At 40.3% G+C, this 20,818-nt stretch overlaps 1 protein-coding gene across 7 annotated transcripts in view; it reads right to left on the bottom strand.

The window, feature by feature from the left end:
* Positions 1-8,783: 8,783 nt before the first annotated feature.
* Positions 8,784-20,818, bottom strand: part of LOC139765475 (uncharacterized) — a 105,816-nt gene continuing 93,781 nt past the window's right edge. For all 7 annotated transcript variants that reach the window (XM_071692866.1, XM_071692864.1, XM_071692869.1 and 4 more), the window contains one exon: positions 8,784-20,115. In XM_071692866.1, the coding sequence (XP_071548967.1) occupies positions 17,980-20,115 (2,136 nt within the window). In that variant the 3' untranslated portion in view covers positions 8,784-17,979. The remainder of the gene's footprint in view (positions 20,116-20,818) is intronic.

Raw genomic sequence — 20,818 nt, 5'->3', positions numbered from 1 at the left:
GTGTCATAACCTGCGTCTTAACTTTAACCAGCGGGTGTCGTACGTATAACTTAAGTCATTAATCCGTGCCTGCCATACGTATAGCGGTATAACCTGTAAGTGTCGTAAGTATAACCTGTAAGTGTCGTAAGTATAACCTGTAAGTGTCGTAAGTATAACCTATAAGTGTTGTAAGTGTAACCTATCATAAGTATAACCTGTACGTGTCGTAAGTATAACCTGTAAATGTCATAAGTATAACCTGCAAGTGTCGTAAGTATAACCTGTGTCATAAGTATAACCTGTAAGTGTCGTAAGTGTAACCTGTACGTGTCATATGACCTCTCCGTCTCACCCATGCGATCCAACTACCTGCAGTCATGGCGGCCGGCCATGCCCATGCCTCCCTCCCTCAGTACACCGCACCTGACAGGAGCCGACGACGGTGGCCTAGAGACGATCATTACCGCCGTGCGCGGACCGCTCTCAACAGCCTCCGGTCACCACGAGCTGGATCAATCCACGGCCTGGGTCATCCCCCGTGCTCAGCCGCGGAGGGTGACCCCACTGGACACACACACACACACACACACACACACACACACACGCTGACGAGGTGCTCCCTGAAGGACAGACAACCCGAGAGTCCAGGCCGACAGCGTGGAGAACTGGTTGGCCCCACCCAGTGGGTCAGACTGGCCCAGGATGGCAACAATGACAGCCCTAGCGGGTCAGGCAGACCCACGATGACAACACTGCCTGCCCTAGTGGTCAGGCAGGCCCACCGATGGTAACACTGCCTACCTCAGTGGGTCAGGCTAGCCCAGGGTGACAACACTGCCATCCCCAGTGGGTTAGGCAGGCCCATCATGACAACACTGCCTGTCGCAGTGGGTCAGGCAGGCCCATCATGACAACAATGCCTGCCCCAATGGGTCAGGCAGGCCCATCATGACAACACTGCCTGCCCCAGTGGGTCAGGCAGGCACATCATGACAACATTGCCTGTCCCAGTGGATCAGGCAGGCCCATGATGACAACACTGCCTGCCTCAGTGTGTCAGGCAGGCCCATCATGACAACACTGCCTGCCTCAGTGGATCAGGCAGGCCCAGAATGACAACACTGCCTGCCCCAGTGGATCAGGCAGGCCCATGATGACAACAATGCCTGCCCCAGTGGATCAGGCAGGCCCATGATGACAACACTGCCTGCCTCAGTGTGTCAGGCAGGCCCATGATGACAACACTGCCCGCCTCAGTGTGTCAGGCAGGCCCATCATGACAACACTACCTGTCCCAGTGGGTCAGGCAGGCCCAGAATGACAACACTGCCTGCCCCAGTGGATCAGGCAGGCCCATCATGACAACACTGCCTGTCCCAGTGGATCAGGCAGGCCCATGATGACAACACTGCCTGCCTCAGTGTGTCAGGCAGGCCCATCATGACAACACTGCCTGCCTCAGTGGATCAGGCAGACCCATCATGACAACGATGCCTGCCCCAGTGGGTCAGGCAGACCCATCATGACAACACTGCCTGCCCCAGTGGGTCAGGCAGGCACATCATGACAACACTGCCTGCCCCAGTGGGTCAGGCAGACCCATCATGACAACATTGCCTGCCCCAGTGGGTCAGGAAGGCCCATCATGACAACAATGCCTGCCCCAGTGAGTCAGGCAGGCCCATCATGACAACACTGCCTGCCCCAGTGGGTCAGGCAGGCACATCATGACAACACTGCCTGCCCCAGTGGGTCAGGCAGACCCATCATGACAACATTGCCTGCCCCAGTGGGTCAGGAAGGCCCATCATGACAACAATGCCTGCCCCAGTGAGTCAGGCAGGCCCATCATGACAACACTGCCTGCCCCAGTGGGTCAGGCAGGCACATCATGACAACACTGCCTGCCCCAGTGGGTCAGGCAGGCCCATGATGACAACACTGCCTGCCTCAGTGGGTCAGGCAGGCACATCATGACAACACTGCCTGCCTCAGTGAGTCAGGCAGGCCCATCATGACAACACTGCCTGCCCCAGAGGGTCAGACAGGCCCATCATGACAACACTGCCTGCCCCAGTGGGTCAGGCAGGCCCAGGATGACAACATGGACGGGCTGGACGCGCTGCTCCTGCAGCTTTAAGCCGTAATACCACTTCACAGGTTTCTGTTTCTTCGCCATGCACCACCTGGTGCCGGGTATTGGCTTAACGCCGATGTATTGGTGGGCCGTTGGAGCTGACCCTCGTGGTGACGCTGGCGGTGCTGGTGATTGGGGTAAGTGGTGAAGAGGGCTTGATGCCAACACAACTGCTGACCCTTAAGGGATGGGTTAAGGGCCGGGACATCATACCCAGGAGTCGTATTGTCGTGCAAGGTGTCGTAAGCAAGGATCGTACCGTCGTGCTCCAGGATCAGTGTCGTACACCATCGTGCTAAGAGGGTCGTGCACCTTCGTGCTCCAGGGTCACAGAGTCGCACCATTGTGTTCAGAGGGTCGTATACCCTCGTGTTCCAGGGTTAGTGTCGTACCATCATACTCAAGAGGGTCGTGCACCTTCGTGTTCCGTGCAGCGTCGTGCTGAAGGGGAAAAGTGCCCCGACTCCAGACTCCCTAACAAGCCCTAAGGATCAATATCATGTCCAACATCTGCCTCCCAGACAACTATACTTCCCTCCTCTATTGTCGTTACGTCAGCAAGTGGCCTGGGATACATGTATCCCAGTCTGTCTCGTTGTTACATCAAACATTGGCCTGGGATGCATGTATCCCAGCCTTATCTCTTGTTGCTCCATCAACCACTGGCCAGGGATACATGTATCCCAGCCTTAGTCTTCTTGCTACATCAACCACTGGCCTGGGATACACGTATCCCAGCCTTAGTCTTCTTGCTACATCAACCACCGGCCTGGGATACACGTATCCCAGCCTTAGTCTTCTTGCTACAGCAACCACCGGCCTGGGATACATGTATCCCAGCCTTGGTCTTCTTGCTACATCAACCAACGGCCTGGGATACACGTATCCCAGCCTTAGTCTTCTTGCTACATCAACCACCGGCCTGGGATACATGTATCCCAGCTTTAGTTTTCTTGCTACATCAACCTATGGCCAGGAATACATGTCTCCCAGCCTTAATGTTGCTGCTACATCAGTCACTGGCATGGGATACATGTATCCCAGCTGTAGTCTCACAAGACCCTCTCAGCCGATCACTTCCTGCCTAACCAAAACTGGAGGTGCCGGCTAAAGTGACATCATTTACATCATACAAATACGCTAATTACTTCACTTACCCTGAGTCTGTATTATCGGTATAATTCTTAAACAATAATTAAATTCTAATTGACTCGTTAAAGTTACGGCCAGTCCCATCATTCAATGTTCACCGGCTCTCCTGGCCAGTGTTACCATCATGGGGCCAGACTGAAACAAAGCTCTCATTATTACCCTGAATAAGAAACAACAATTCCTTGATTCCCTTAAGCTAGTAAGGACATGCATATTCTGCGTCTGTTCCTTAAAAAAAATGGGGTCCCCATAGAATCTGAGACTTCGACGAACTCCCCGTCTTTAACGAAGACGTATTTCTCTTTAAATGAATCTTTCCGTATGCAACAGCCGGCAGTGTTGAGTGACGGTTGGTGTCGGAGATGAAAGCCTAGTAACAGTGGTCGTCCATGAATGTTGGATCACAATGTCGGCGCTATATTCCCCCTGGTTCAGTCTCTTCCCTCCCTACTCTTCTGGGGTGAGAGAACCATCTTTATAATAATTCTTTACCCGAGTACCTTGTCTGGGGGGTTACGAGAGACCTTCTGGGGCAACCCATTCCATTACTCCGGACAAAGGAGCAGGTCCCATTCTCACCCTGAATGGGAAAAGTGCTACATTTGAGGAATAAAAGTACAACTCATTCACTAAGACGACCCGGGAGATAAGAACGGTTGAGCCCTTCAGCATGAATGTACGAACTCTAGAGCACGACAATACCAGCCAACAGTACGATAGATAAAACCCAAACAGTACGATAGATAAAACCCAACAGTACGAGGGTCCGAAACCAGGATAACGGATCGAACTCTCGGGAACGACATACCTGCCCTTTGCTATCTGATCCTTAACGGCCAGGTCGTGCTGACTGGGCGCAATGTCGAGCTCAAGCGTCTAAACACAGCTATCTTAAGCGTGTGGTGCAGACGGACACCTGTAGCGGCAACAGGTCGTGGGGTGCGACTTTGATCATCCCACACGGTAAATCCACCGTTGTTTCTCCGAACACATGCCCATCCTCGACCATAATGTCACACTGAGCTTCAAAAGGGAGATTTTTGTTCCACATTGATTCCTGGAGAACGTCTGTTATAACATAAAAGCTCACGCAAATATATAATACACCTTATCACGATTCCAGATAAGATCCAGTCATGCTAAAACGACGCCATTTGTTTTCAAGACTGAGAAATAAAAGTAATCTACTACAAACCCATCATATTGTATATCTATACTTTTAATGTGGCACCTCTGTACTCGGTGTATAATCCACAATGACACAAGAAAATTATTTCCATAAACAACCGAAGTAAAGATGTGTCACAAGACAAAGTTCTATTCGTCAAATTGGCCTGGGTGCCTAACTGTGCTCAATATTGACCTCCCTAAGAAAATTCACTTGGCAGTGTTTGTTAACCACTACACGGTGTTCCATTAGTAGAATCTACGTAAAGGCTTATTCATTATGAATGTGGTTTAATAAACCTGAAAAAAAAATTGTTCTGACGAATTACTGCAAATTTACCTGAAGCAATAAAAACGGTTACAGGCGCTTTGTACCATAGCTTCAAGACGACATATAAGCAACTCTTCAATGAAACCAGAAGTGTGTCTTGCTGCAATCTTACGAATGCATAGATTTACGTTGTTCTTCAGCGGTTCTTTTCATGTCTGCTGTAGTGCAGCTTATCCTTGAAAGAACACAGTATGAAGAAAGCTTGGAGAACACTTTTCCCCCAAGCTATCTCGATGGGGTGACAAATCATGGCCGCCACGTTCCCCTGATCCAACAGCCTGAGCGGGATTAATCTCCAGACTAGAGGAGGTGTAATGCAACTGCCCTAAAAATGTGGATAACGTGAAGAAAAAGCTCGGTCATGTGTGAGACGCCAAAAGCCATACGAGTTTCAGTAAACATCGTCCTTGTGTTGTGTGGGTATAAATCCAATTCCCAATGACAGCCTCATACTTTCGTCTATATATGAAAATCTTTACCAGGCATCACAATTAACGAGACAAGTTGTATACGTAATGAAATAAATGACAGTATCCTTACTCAATGGTATCGTGGGGAACTTGGATTTCTCTCAAGAAACTAATCATCGTAAGTCTGCGTTAACGGCCGTAATCTGTCGCCAGCGGAATTAGTCCACTACGTGTGCAGCTTACAAGAATAGCTGTACACGAGTATAAAAGTGTGGAGGAACGTGCGTTCCGAGGTACAATCCCCATACTACGTCATACAACGCAACCGCACGGGAATTAAAAATAAAAGCGATCGATGGCAGTTCTTTCCTTCTAGATTGCTTTATATTTTGCTTTATATTCTTTTTTCTGCAGCTTCTACATGCCATTTGCTACAGGGCAGGTTTTAAAGCTTCTAAGGAACTTCGATTAATTTCCTTATTCCTCTATTTTTCCATGTTCATTAGAGGCCTGGCCTCGATGAGGATTTTTAGTCCCCGACCAGGAGGCCCTTTGAGGGAAAAGAAAAAGGCGGCCCCAGTGTCTGGCGGGGAAGTGTGTGTGAGTCAGACAGGCGCCATCCGAGTCACGTCTGCCAGAAATTGTCTCAAGCAAGTGTCCCACGAGCGGCACCATACAAAGTCTACATGACTGACATAAACGTTCACAAGAGAACAAGGCAACACTGGCTATAAGCAACACAGTATAAGCAAAGTACGTCTTTTAGGAAATCATACATATACGTTCGTTCGGGGTGCTCATGTTCATCCTGAAATTAGTGCTGGTCCTAATTTTTGTTCTGGTCCTGCCTGGCCCTAGTGTTTATCCCCTGGTGTTTTTGCTGGTCCTGCAACCGAGACATGGTAGATCCGGTAACCAAGGCGTGGTGGCACAGTACCCGTAAGTCAGTTGAACCATATAAAACTAACCTAGTTAAGATCACCCGTGTGCAAGGCGGATCCAAACCACCTCGAAACTGTGTAATCAGTAAACATTTGTTCTGTCTGGATCAATAGTATCATGCTGATACTATTTCTTACAAGAGCAATGTTGCTATTGTTTACATCCACTCCCTAGAAATTTTTCTTCCAGCAAGGGAGCCAGGCAACACGTCCATCTTCAACTGTGTCTCAGTCTAACGACTTTTCAAAAATGGTATGATTTATTGTTACATTAAATGGTTTAGAGAACTTTGGATAGTGATCAAATACCTGTCCCCTCCGCAAAAAAAATTCTAGTCAGCGTGATATTTGCAAAACTCGAATGCAAACAATACGATGCATGGTTTATCTTGTTTATTACAGCTTCACACCGAATTACAAACCGAATAAAGTTCTACAATCCGAACAAGCGCCAGGTGAATGTTTAATGACATCCGCCGACAGGAGGCTGAGGACGATCACTCGTTGACGCGAGGCCATTTCAAATTGACTTATGGACAACCTCAGACGACCCCCTCCTGTTCTTCGTCTATTCATAAAAGTTTGACCACAGTGGTGCCAGTCGACTGATTCTTTCCATTCTCAACTGTTCATATAGACTGATTTTACCCCACAGTATCCCACTACTTCAAAACCACTCCCCCATTTTCTGACAACACGAAGATTGTAGACGCAAGAGATGCTACGCCAAAAAATCCCCACACTCTACGTCAACTCAATAGGACGAGTCAGGAATCCAATGGTATCACCTCAAAATGTATCAACTCGAACAAGTGCATCCGCCAAAGGATATGTTGCCGACATTGGGGCATACGATTACATGTTACGTGACCCCCAAGCTACAATGAACAGGCGAAGACATGAATTTACCATTGTTCATGAGTTATATGGCACATTATATACAACGCAATACTGTCAGAAATTAATATCAAACATGTTTACCATACGTAAATATACATGAGGAATGATAACTGAAATTTACATACATTGCTACGATATTAATGCAATTGTCGGGAACATCAGAATTTGGAATATGACACTTTACTTAGCAACACCAAAACATTTAAATCATACCTTACAAAACGGTGTAGGGGTGTACACTGTGAAAACAACACGGGCATTAAAAGGGTAGCTGATCATCGCCATTGTAAACACGAGTGGTCTTCCAATCTCCAACATGGCTGCCGTTTTTGGCACTGCTCCAGATGAGACGACCATTTGTGTAAAATATATTTTCTTCGTTTTAGCCGACATGTTACATTTAGGACTCTTTTGATATTCAAAACTAAACTATGGATATGTTCATGATCATTTGAATGTTTCAAGTAATTAATTTCATGTATTTATAACAATTTCATGTATAAGAAGGCTCCCTATTAAGATACCATGAAAGTTTTTAGTGGTTAGTGGATATTATCATTAAAAATGTAAACTTTTGTGATGTGACGAAGTGGTTTCATGTTATGGTAAAACTAAAATTCTTCATTTCACTACTAATTGCTTCACTGCACCACTTTCATTCAAGATAACTGTTCAAATCTTTTCCCCTCTACAGTACAAACGAATAATAAGTTTAAAAGTTGAAATGAATATATGTTAGAACTAATGCCAAACACTAAGATTGAAAATGGCAAAATTCCTCAAGTTGAGTTTCAGTAGCACCAATGCTGCACTAAATAAGTGCAAGGAAATGGACATCTCCTTACGAGTGTATTCATCCGATAATTGACGACAATGGCTGATCATGGCTGATGGCGATTCTCGTGGGAGTCAGGACACACACATAAAGAGCTTTCTTAAAATTAAGAATATTTCGAGAAAGCCTCCCTGAAACGTCAAAAGCTGCGAGTAGAGGAAACTTCTGAGGTATAATAAAGGAAAGGGTGTGATGGATTCAAGGCGTTGGATGCAATTGCCGTCGAGTAGGGGAAAGTTTAGCCAGGATTGGCATCATACATTTAAAACTTCAGTTAATAAAAACAAAATGCATTAAATTTAGTGGGGAAAATATTAGTTGTTGAATCGAAAGTGCTAAAGAAAGATGGTGTCTACTTTCACTTCGTATGTCATTTTGCTCAGACATAACATTCGCCTCTACGTTAACGTTCTCAAGTTTTTACAGAAGTTTCCCCTCGTAACAGCTGTAGGAACCAATGTTTACCGATACATGATTGGAGCTGAAGATGATAACACCTGTTCAACATCGTCACATAATAATACTTGATTACTAATTGTGTTGTCCTGTCTCTTGAACTTGTTCTATATATGTGCCATGTCTATTCTTAAGTATGAATTCACGTCCTGTCTCTTGAACTTGTTCTATATATGTCATGTCTATTCTTAAGTATGAATTCACACATAACCTTACCATAAGCACAGTATCCATTTACACATAACCTTACCATAAGCACAGTATCCATTTATCGACGATGGGCGAGGAGGATGAACACCTGGGTTGAACGTAGGCCTAAAATGTTAGGCGACCGAGAACGAGACAAATTTATGGGGTTATCAATAAAAATTAACTTAAAAATATGTTCGCAGATAAAAAGATTCCATGATATTTCACATAGGTCTAAAACTAGGTAACCAGTTGAAGCAACGGGAATAAGAAAACACGCGAGAGTTACACAGTGTTTTATTGTCAAAAGATGCAGTACTGACTGCTTTCAGGTGCTATAATTTTATAATTTTACATAGGGATTTTACATAGGAACACCTCTACATATACAGCAAAACTCAGGGGCAATGAAAAACTCTTTACTCCAGTGGTTTCTGCTGTAACAGTATTCATACACAGGTGTTGATATGTGTACAATAAACGTGTAGTAACCGAGACAAATTCATTACAGAAGTTTCATTTCTACGTGAAGATTTGGATTCAAATGTATGATACAAGCATGAAGTAGAAGCATTGCCAAAATAATCATTTTAAATTTAACAGACATTATTCTATGAGCTGCCATTTTGTGTTGAGGGGTCACTCTGCTACATATCTTCGTTCCTTTACCACAAACTCAGTTCGTGTTATCTAATCATTACATACATAACTTTTAATTAATCGTCCGGTATATACACAGAATTGCTGAGGAAATTGACCATGATACTTTCCACTAGTTCAATTTTCTGAGGCTAGCTACCTCAGTGGAAAGGCCATATACACTCTCATTTTCCAACTTCTTTCGTCACACAAGTTTAACGCATAATTACATGATAATTTGGATTTCTGATGTCTCTTGTACAAGACCCTGACCTTATAAAATAACATGACATACTAAACATCACCACTGTACGCAAATAAACTCGTTAGACATCGTAGTGCATAATGAAGTGGGGTTACCAATGGCTTTTCTGTGAAGTGAATGACATACGTTTTACTGGATGGTTGGACCACATACCTGCAACAGGATCATCTACACGCAGCAGTTCAATCACATATGCCACTCTTCTAAATAATAATCATCCATGACTATTGAATTCAATAAGCTCGTTGAATAATATATTCTGGTGAAATGGAAAGATATGTTTTCACATCATAATAATCACAATAATAATAATAATGATGATCGTAACCATAACTTATCTTACACCTTAAATATAAGAGTATGTAATAAACTAACATACCATTCTTGAGATGACATTTGGCTCTACATTTGTACCATTATGAAGTTTCCAGTGAGCAAACTTTTTATGTTCAAGACGTTCCACTGCCATATAACATCACCATAATTGCTCAGAGGCAACTGTGATAGTTATAAGCTTGAAATATCATTCATCTTTCCAATTACAATTGGGAAAATTTTATATATATATATATATATATATATATATATATATATATATATATATATATAAAATTAAGCCTGAGATTTAAAGGGAAGCTTAATTATTATCACAGATTTGGCTATTTAGTAATAAATACATTTCCTTAAATTATATATTTCCAAAAGAAGGGTCAGAGAAGGGGCCCCAGTGGGGATATCCCCTCTTAGGCTCGGTTCTCTGTTCTTAACGCTACCTCGCTAACGCGGAAAATTTATATATATATATATATATATATATATATATATATATATATATATATATATGAAGGAAATTACTTAGCTTATCACAGATTCAACTATATACTTTCTCCCAAATAAGAAGCATAGGTCTGAGAACTGACTATATACGATAATTATCACAGATTCAGTAACTGGATCACAGGAGAAGGACGCCAAGAAAAAGAATGAGGAATTAACATAAGCTTTATTTTATTCACTACAGTAGTCCAAAGCACAACCATAGCTCGTGATGCGCTGCCGCCTCCTGCTGCAAGAAGTTATCTTGCTTTACACACGCTTTACTAAATTATGGATGATGAATAAAATGTTGAATCTATTAAGAAAAAAAAAAAGAAATGACACAACACTAAAAGCATTCACGGTTAAGAACTTTTTTTTTTTTAGCATTCCACTTTCAACAATTTCCTGCATTACAACGTCATTGAACAGGAATTCGCTACATTGACGAGATTTGATTGGTATTCTAGATTGAACTCAAATGAAGTGATCTAATGAAAATTCCATCATGCAAAACGTTGGTAGACGATAAACCGGTTAAGCAAGGACGCGGCAGTTTTCAGCCAGAGGTCAGGGGTCACTGAAGAGCATAACTCTTTGTTCATTCCCAAAGAAAGGTTAATCCACTTACACTACTTATATATCACTGAAAGCAAAAGATCCAAGCCAAAAGGTTTTCATGACACTTTCTGGAAATATAAGTAATCTAAGAGGAGTTATACCTTTGCACTAGCAAGTGTTGACTACTCACACTAACGACTCAAGAGAACAAAGCATATTTTTGAAAATCATTCTGGCTTTCCAACTCAATCAGAGCTTTCATTATAAATGATTTCTTAAAATATCTGTCTTCATATCAAGGTTTGAAAATAAGAGTGTTGGGTCTCTTAATTTTCATTGTCAACACTTATGGGTAAAAATATATTGAGAAAAATCATATGAGCGTTTTAACCTACTGGGCACCTACGATTTCCAATATATTTTCATCAGCACTTTATAGAGTAACCCCAACCCGACATCAGAGCAACAGCAGCAATGACTGAACTTAAGGACACCACCAATGCCATGCGAGCACAATGAATAATGCATTCTGAACAAACATTTTTTGAGTCTATTCATAATCATCAGGACTTTCTAGATATAGCTTTCATTGCTTACACATGACATTCAACATAGCCCTATCACCACCAACAGTTGGCTGAAACACAGCTTAACCTATGCACAGTGATGAAAGTTTAATTGATTTACATCAGCTGAGGGTAAATCTCTGTAAAAAAAAAAAAAAAGGAACCATAACTATTTTGGTATAACTGAAAATAACTATCAGCTGATGGCAAATCAAGATGAAATTTGAACTTTTAATACAATCATCACTAACGACTTGTATATGTGGAAATAACCATTTCATGTACATACAACTGGTGGACTATTAATATACATAATTCTCTTTAAACAAATCATTATCAATTAACAGACATTACTGCTACCTCCTAGTAAGGTGACATTTGGGTAATTAGATCAGAACATATCTAAACAAATATCCATCAATTTCATTGATTTTCATGGTCATATCCAGACACACAAGTGTATATATATATATATATATATATATATATATATATATATATATATATATATATATATATATATATATAACCTTAAAATTTAACAACCAAACACTTACAGCAAGCCTTATTCTATATATAAGTCTTAAACTACCACAAACGTTGCCCAAAGGAGGTCTGGAGGTCTGTCACTGAAGGTCATGGCAAAGGGCATTCCCTTTGCCATGGGTTAAAAATCCTGACCATAATGGAGGTCCAAGCACTCTCCCTACAAGTAAAACTTTTGAGATAACATGGTTATATGTTCGATTTCAGAGTAAAAACTGTTACCATTGGGCAACATTTTTCATTATTATAAGTCCAGCTTAGGGAATTTATTTTCATGCTGGTCCCAACAGGGAAATCCCTCAAAGACCTTCATTGGGCTGTGCTTTTACCCTAATATGGTTAAAATCCGATGGAAAAATACTTGCCTTAGTGTTCATCTTTTTCTCTTGCAAAAGTTACACCTTTGAAACATGGTAGTGTGTGAACTGCATGGGGTTTTGCCATACTAAACCAATGTAACTGAGCACTTTAGCACTGCTATCTATAACATAGCATCAATTCTAAATATCTGTGGCCTAAAGTTAAAAGGCAGGACAAAACCTCAAACTATGAAATTTATTTGAGGTTTCATCTTAAATACTAGAATTTCATTGGAGGTAACCAAAAGTAACTTGATCAGGAGTACAACAAATACAACAAAACACCAAAGCATAGAGGATCTATAGATCCATTTTCCATAGCGGTATTCAATATCATCTTAAAACTCTGTAGTGTATATATAAATTATCAGAACAAATATCTCTAATTTTTTTCAAATATTACAAAAAGTTATTCATGAAGTATCAACATATGATACTGATTAATGTGATGATTTATTTTACACATTACAACTTATAAAATGAATTTCATTTAGTTCTTCTTCACTTTACTGATGACATATGAATCCTAATAAAAAGTTAAGAGTTCTTTTCTTCATAAACTCAATTTCCGTACAAAATACTGTGTGGTTTCCATGTAACCAAATTATATGAGAAAGATATCAAAGATGTGTAAATGTTTAACAATGCAAAAATAAGGATGATATCACTCTTATGGATATAAGTTCCTTTTTAAGCACATAATGCATGATCAAGCACAAAGTTATGTCAGTCTTAATAAGTCACTAAATGTTACAGTTACACACGAATCAAGCCTGGCAAATTCATATCTAAACTCTTAAGATAATGTAGTGAAACAACAAACGATATGAAAGAACCTGCCAAACTTACTCAATATTCCCTTCCCTTAAAACAAAAAACTATTTTATTCATGACTTTCTTTAGCTGTGACTAAGAATTAGTTGATCAAAGTGTCCCCACAAGTACATGTCTGTAGATAAATCTACCATAAAATCATTTTTAAGACAAATACATGATAGGGGTTTTGGGTAGAATGCATTTGGACAAAATTATGGTTAAATTTTCTGATTTAAGTTTTCCAAGGAAATTCTATTTATTCTTCAATCAAATACTTAAAAAGGGGTCAAGTTGTACGTATTACTGAAGAAAACAGAAGTCAATACATAAACCTACAGATTACTGCCATAAAATAAAAGCATGCTATTCAATGTAGCCATGAAATTCTGAGGGTAAAGAGCACATAACTGATAATTATTCAAATCATTTAAATTTTTTCATAAATCTGGAAAGACTTTTCAGAAACAAAAATGGACCTAAACCCTAATAGTGGGCTCTTTAATTACAAGTAATTATCCTTGCAAAACTTAGAAAATTTTCAGTGAAAGGTTCACATTTGATAAATCACTTTTCATTGGTAATAATTATGCTATAAACCTTTTCTATTCCTTTGACAAAATTTGAAAATGTCTCTGGTTAGAGAGACTGCTGCATTTCTGCAATTTTGATGGCACCAGTGAGTTATAGGTGTCAATTGCACAACCTACATAATTTTAAGTGATGCAAAAACAAAACTAAACATTAGAAAGCTACATATGCTTAAAATCAATGTCATTTTCTTAAACGAAACAGCGAAAGCTCACAAACTCATTAATTTTCAAATTGAAATTTCGTAAAATATATATCTTCATGCAACTTTCTTAATCTTTATCAGCATGAGAAAATTTATTTTTGCTTATTCTTAACGGATTAGTGATTTAGCATAAAAGTTTTCTTCAAAGTTATGAATAGTTTCTCGTTACTGTACTTTTTTTTCATAATTCTTCCAGTTATACAGACGAAAATGTAATGATCTCAGACTGAACATTTGCTATTTTATGTTTTCTACTTATACCCTACAAAATATTTTTTTCCCCAAAAAAGCATCTGGACTTCTATTTTGATGAAGCTCACCAATAGAGGTATCCCACTTTGTATCTCTTAATGGATTATTGTGCCTGTTTTGTTAGCAATACCTTTTAGTGCCATTTAAGAAAAAAAAAGTTCAGTAATTTTGTGGAAATGGCAGCTCAGTGTCTTCAGACTTGTATTTTCACGAGTCAGACTCAGTGCTCTGTTTAAACAGACTGGTGCATTCTGTATACCTATGTGCAACTGTGCATGGCACTCCATCTGTTCAGCATGAGCACTTGCAACTTATACAATGATCTTGTGGTAGTTGCACGAATCATTCTGGAGTAGATTGCTGATCCATCCAGTGTCATACAAGGTAAGCATATGTCACTTCCAACCCATACCCATAAAGCCTTAGTAATGTGGCATCAGCTTCAAGAGACTGGTGCCAAATACGTGTTTAGTAACTTGCCCCTGCAATACAGTACAGTATCCTTTGCTGGTGGTAGATGGCAGGTTTAGGAATTCTTGCTACATAAATTTCCATCTGACACTGTCTTATTGGTGATATGCCCATACAATGGACCGAAAAATCTTTCACATCCCTCACAACCATCAAATGTTCTGTCAACCATTATGATTGGTATATTTTCGACAAAGCTGACCAGAGGGTATTGACATTAACATTTCACAGAGTAAGAGTACCAAACTGCTTGTACAAATTACTCTAGAAGAAATCCTATATTCACCCTACAGCATTCAGAATACCAAAGAAACAGGCAGTGATCCATCATCTTTTTGGACAAGAAAAAGAATTCCTCAACATTTGAACAAACAATTCATCCACTCAACTTTAAACTATGCCTCACCTACCTGGTTTTCCACTCTCAAAAACAAATATAAGGTGGCTGCAAACTACATATACTAGTGCACTCAGCAATCACGTCTTCACTATGAAACAAAGATTCTCCTAATACTGACTCACAACATAATCAGCACCCACTTCTACACACACAATAACCCTCCCACCCCAAACAACTCCACAATTAAACCCCAAACTCCAACCCACAAGCAGAAATAAAGGGCTTATCCCTTCCTCAAACTTCAGTAGCCTCCAATTACTCATCCCTCTAGAACTAATACAGTAAAAAAACAGATGTACTAAAATAAACAAATACTATACAATTGACCTCCTGACCCAATTTTAAACACAAATCCACCAGATATACATCCATATGAAACCACACTTTGCCCCTTATGCTGTGGCCTTCCTTCAACACCATAACATTACAAACACCATTTCATCATATCGCAAGACCCTTCATGCCCATGGTACAACAATCATAAAGAATACACCAAGCACTTCACAACAGCCCTGCATTCTCTTCATACACATCGCAAAACTTTATAAGTGGTCCTGACCAGTGAATATGGCCAGCTTCCTGGGTGCAGCTAAGTGCAGCAGAGGCCTCACAGTGATGAAAGAGACTCCTACGGTATTAAGTAATTCCCCGTAAGATTTGAGAATTGCTCGGCATTTATTACAAAAACAAAAATCAAGCATAAATTTGCAGGAATGTGAAATATGATGTCAAGCCTGTAAAACTTTCACATATCTTGTTTCCCCTTGCTCACAAATAAAAGGAGTTATCAAGATTATCAGGTTGGATGCATCAATGACAAGCAAAAATTTCATCCTTTAGGATCCTATAGCACACTGGTACCATCAAACTAAAGCTGCAATGGGTTGCAACAAAAATGCATGTCTTTGACTATTTTAACAGATCCGTAACATAAAGAATATAACTCATTTTCAGACTTAACAAAGCCAAACGTGTTGATACCTTTTATTACAAAAATAACAACAGTCAGTTACACATTCTAAAATCTAGATTATCTTATATACTGAAAAACAATTCTATGAAAAATGAAATAAATGTAAGGCTAAAATTCAAACACCCAACAATGAATTAGTATTCTAGCCTTAAGACATAAAATCTTTTTTCATTTGTTTTGGTAAAATAATAAAACATACTTTCCATCTCCTTAAACTGAATAAATCAGCCACTTTCTCAAAGGATTTACAGATCACAAATTAACTATTTCTACTGTTGTTTCCATTTGGAAAAAAAAGCAGTACTTCACATTATCACGTTTTCATAGATATAGAATAAATACTTCTCTTAATGTTAACCCATTCCAATACGAATGTATTAGAGACAATGGACAGTGTGATATGGAACCTTACATTGTTTATCATATATCTTTCAGGGATAGGATCATCTGCAACACATTCTGTATGGATACAAGTTAGAGAAAGAGGAGGATGTGTTACTCAAGTGGAGTTACAAAAAAGAGAAATGCCAGAGATCTGCTTACACTTGAGAGAAAGGATAAAAAGAGACATGGTAACCACATATAATCTCCAGAAAGCCATGAGAATGTTAGCATACCAACTATAAAGTTAGGGAAAATATACAAAAGAGGATAATAATGGAATTTCAGTTACAAGGGCAGCAGGGAGATTCAGTTTTTCAAGCATCCAAGTTGTAGACATATAAAATCAATTAAGCAAAGAAGAAAAAGTGTACAAGTAAAATCAATTAAGCAGAGAAGAAAAAGTGGACAAGGAGCTAAGCACAGACAAAATATGAATAGCTTTTGAACATTCAAAAGCCACTAATATGCAATTGCAAAGACAAAAGCAAGGGGACTTCAAAAGTGTAAAACTCCCTCCCCAAATATTAACACAATTAAAGTGACATGCTATTATGAAAAATGATCAAAAGAAATTAACACAGTTTGTGGACTTTTTTCTTTTTATTTGTAATCCTGATTTGCAATGAATAATTGAAAAGGGGTAAGGAAAGCAATTTGGTCAATGGATGACTAGACAACTGAAGAATGAAAATGATTTTCTAAATGCATTCCTTCACACTGTCCTATATTCTTAGAACAAATAGACATTAAAGTAGATATTCTATTTCCAGTAAACACAGTGCAAACTAAAATGATGGATTAAAACAGCTGAACAGTACTGTAACTAAAATATTCAAGTAATGACCTACATGGGAAAATCAATTTAACAAGACAATCAAGGACAACACAAACAGTCTTAAATCAGATTTCGAAATTCTATCTATCTCATCACTAACTCCTTGCGTTCCTGGCTCCTGCAGAATGGAGCTCTGTGACTGGTCAGTTTCTTTTGCCTACCCACTTGCATTAAGCCATGCTGCTGCAGCATTCTTATAACTCCCTGTTCCTATATATATTTTGTCCGGTGAAATGCAGGCTGCTTCCACCATTTTTCTCCTTCATCTGTCCTTTTTTGCAGATAACTTTCACTTCTTCCCAACCAGGATGTCCTGCTTGTCCTACATATACCACTGTGTTGGTCACTTCATGGTTCTCACTTAAAGACCAACACTGTAAAAGTATGTATAGAAAAAGCAGGCAACCCCCAGATGGGAGTCGACATAAATCCTCTACAGAGGTTTGGACAGATTAAGGAGAAAAGCACTAAAAGAAGCCTACATTTTCTTAAAGGATATCATTAACAAAGAAGCAGGGAGTTGCAGCTGGGCTATGACAACCATGAAACTATTGGGCAGAGTTTAGCTGAATGTGTGCTCTCTGGCAAAAGGAAATAGCCAATCAGGAAGTGTCATGCCAAAGCAACTGGGAACCTGATCCATAAGCATCACATGTAACCGTGTGTGAGACACAGTTATATTCTACTGAGGAAGATAACTGTTGAAATGTTGCTAATCAAACCCTAATTAACAGCTCATATCTCACCATTATCTTACTACCATTCCATCAGGACGACCGTCTTTCATGATAAAGCCATTATACTCAAACTCCACGATTATCAGAGAAAGGCATCACAACAGACATGACAGGCACAATTACATACTGTACTTGGCCAGGTTGTACCAGGTAACTTGAGTCTCTAGCATGTGAGGAATGCTCAGGGCTTGCTGGAGGCGAGTTAACAGGTGATCCGGGTAGTGATGACTCGGGAGATCTTGGAGCCAATACTAAAGTTGAAGGACGCATCACCCCACCAGGTCGCTGCACAGCTGATCTTTTTGACGAGTTTCCCTGTTGTCCAAGACTACGCTTAACAGGTCTAATGGCCCGCAATGCTGGACAAGCAGGTAAGCCACAGTCAGAGTTATTGCATGATGATACATGGAGACGAAGAAGTCCTGAATATATGCGCAAAACCGAACATGAATGACGAGCAGCCACAACATGACGACGAACACGACAGAACATCGAGCACAGAGGTGTACAGGGTACTACTTTGCATGAGGCACTGTGAGCAAATTCCCGCAAAAAAACATCCCTCCGACCTTGGCTGGAGATCCACCTTAACACTTGTAACAGCCTTTCAGCTGCAGGTTGACAGCCCTCCTGATCATCATCTATCGTGCTGTGTGACTTTGGATTCATCTGATTTGGTGTTACTGCAGTACATGCATTCCCATCCTGATTTCCACAACTTTTCTCTCTAGCAGCAATATGGTTAATGTGCTGCTTATTATTTCCTTCTGATGCAAAGAGATCTTGTGAAATCCTTTGGGCAGCAGGTTGGCAGCCCTCCTTACCATCATCAACTGTAATAAAAGAATTCAGATCTTTCTGGTTTGGTGTTTCTATACTAATTTCTTTCGTATCCTGATTTTCACCACTTTTCTTTCCAGTGGCACCATGGTTTTTAGGTGGCTTATCATCATCATCTGGTTCAGAGGATTCTTGCGACAGCCTTGGGGCAGCAAGGTGAGAGACCTTCTGATCATTGTCTACCGTAAAAAGTGAATTCAGAGTTTCCTGATTTGGTGTTTCTGTAGTATACACTTTCCTAACCTGATATTCACCGCTTCTCTCTCTAGGAGCACCATGGCTTATGTGATGCTTACCATCTCCATCTGGCACAAAGAGCTCTTGAGATAGCTCCTGGGTTTTAGCTATAGGACAAACCTTCTGATCATCACTGAGTGTCATATGTGATTTTAGATTTTTTTTATTTGATATCTCTGTGGTACATGCTTTCCTATCCTGATTTTCACCACAATTCTCTCTGAGAGCACCATGGCTTATGTGATGCTTATCACCTCCTTCACCTGGTACAAAAAGTTCTTGAGAAAACTCCTGGGCTTTAGCAAACTGCGAAACCTTCTGATCATCATCTGGTGTCATATGTGATTTTAGATTTTTCTGATTTGGAGTTTCTTTGGTACAAGCTTTCCTATCTTGATCTTCACCACTCTCTTCAGAAACACCATGGTTTATGTTCTGTTTACCATCAACTGGTGTAGAGAGTGCTTCTGATTTTGGATTTCCTTGAACACAGTCTTCAGAATGCTGGTTTTCCTGCACTGAGATACTTGTAGTTCCCTCAACTGGGAGACTGACACAGTCATTTACAGGTGAATTAATGAAAGATTTCAACTTCAAGCAACGGTAGTGGATCCGCTGATTTCCACGAGATCCAAGACGGCACTTGACAGCCCCAGGGTACAGAGCCCTGATAAGTCTTGCAAGCACTGGAGTTGTCAGAGGTTCCTTCTCAGCCTCCCTACAGTAAGTTTGATAAGCTTCTTCAATCAAACTGAGAGGCACCACACTTAGTACTGTATTTACAAACAATAAACTCTTTGTGAGCCATTGTTTCCCTTCCTCCATCTTCTGCTGAGCCTCATTACGAGCACCATTCCGATGACGAATACCTGAAATAATGTTTAGCTCGCAACCTTGAGCTAAGGTAGGTGTTCTATCTTCATCAGAAGTTAAACCACTGCATGTTGTAGGATGGCTGACATGTTTATCATCTTCCACATCAATAATCAATTCTCCATCATATCCATCATCAAAATCCTCAGACAATAATTCATCGGCAAGTACTTGATGATCACTTTTGGAAATTCCTGCACCATCAGCAGCATCCTCTTTGTCCAATGAGTCTTGGTCTTGATCTCCATGTTCCTGAAATGGAAAATCAACCTCTTAAAACTTTTGATATTTCACATGAATCAGTTCTATAATCAAATGAATGGCACACTGTGATTCAAAGAAAAGTTGGCTAGTACATCTTTTCTTGTTTAACTTCAAGGAAAAAGTTAAACCTGATAAGATTAACTTGAAAAATTCTTAAATACTAAATACTTTGTGATAGAATGTTTAATTTCTTTCAACAGTAAGCTTTTCAGCTTTTATGGAGTTCCTGCAGCTATGGGCCATGCTACTTTCAGAAGAGGAATGATGGACTCCTTTAGAGAAAGAAGTTCCTTGACAAGATTGTTTTCCCTTTCATCACCTGACAATCATAGAGGCTCACTGAAGATAACTTTTCACTCAAAGTGTAACAACAAGCAGGCCAAGTCCAGAGCAACCGATGATGACGATATGAGGTCTGAGATGGACTGATCATGCGAGAGCCGAATGAGGTGTGCTGAAATTGTCTGATCACATGGACAGGATGAGTGAAAATGGACTGACTAAAATGATACTTGTGTAAGAAGTGGGAGAAACAAGGCATGGGGACTCTGAGATGGAAAGATGGACAAAAGGCTTTAGAATATGAGGGCCTGAACATTCAGGAGGGTTGAATAAACTAAGTCGAAGTGGAATAAGGGGGTTGACATACTGAAGAGGGCTGAATCAAGGTAGATGGAGTCATGAAAATACT

The sequence above is a fragment of the Panulirus ornatus genome, chromosome 55, assembly GCF_036320965.1.
Source record: "Panulirus ornatus isolate Po-2019 chromosome 55, ASM3632096v1, whole genome shotgun sequence".
NCBI lineage: Eukaryota > Metazoa > Arthropoda > Malacostraca > Decapoda > Palinuridae > Panulirus > Panulirus ornatus.
This window is presented reverse-complemented; position numbering and strand designations above follow the sequence as displayed.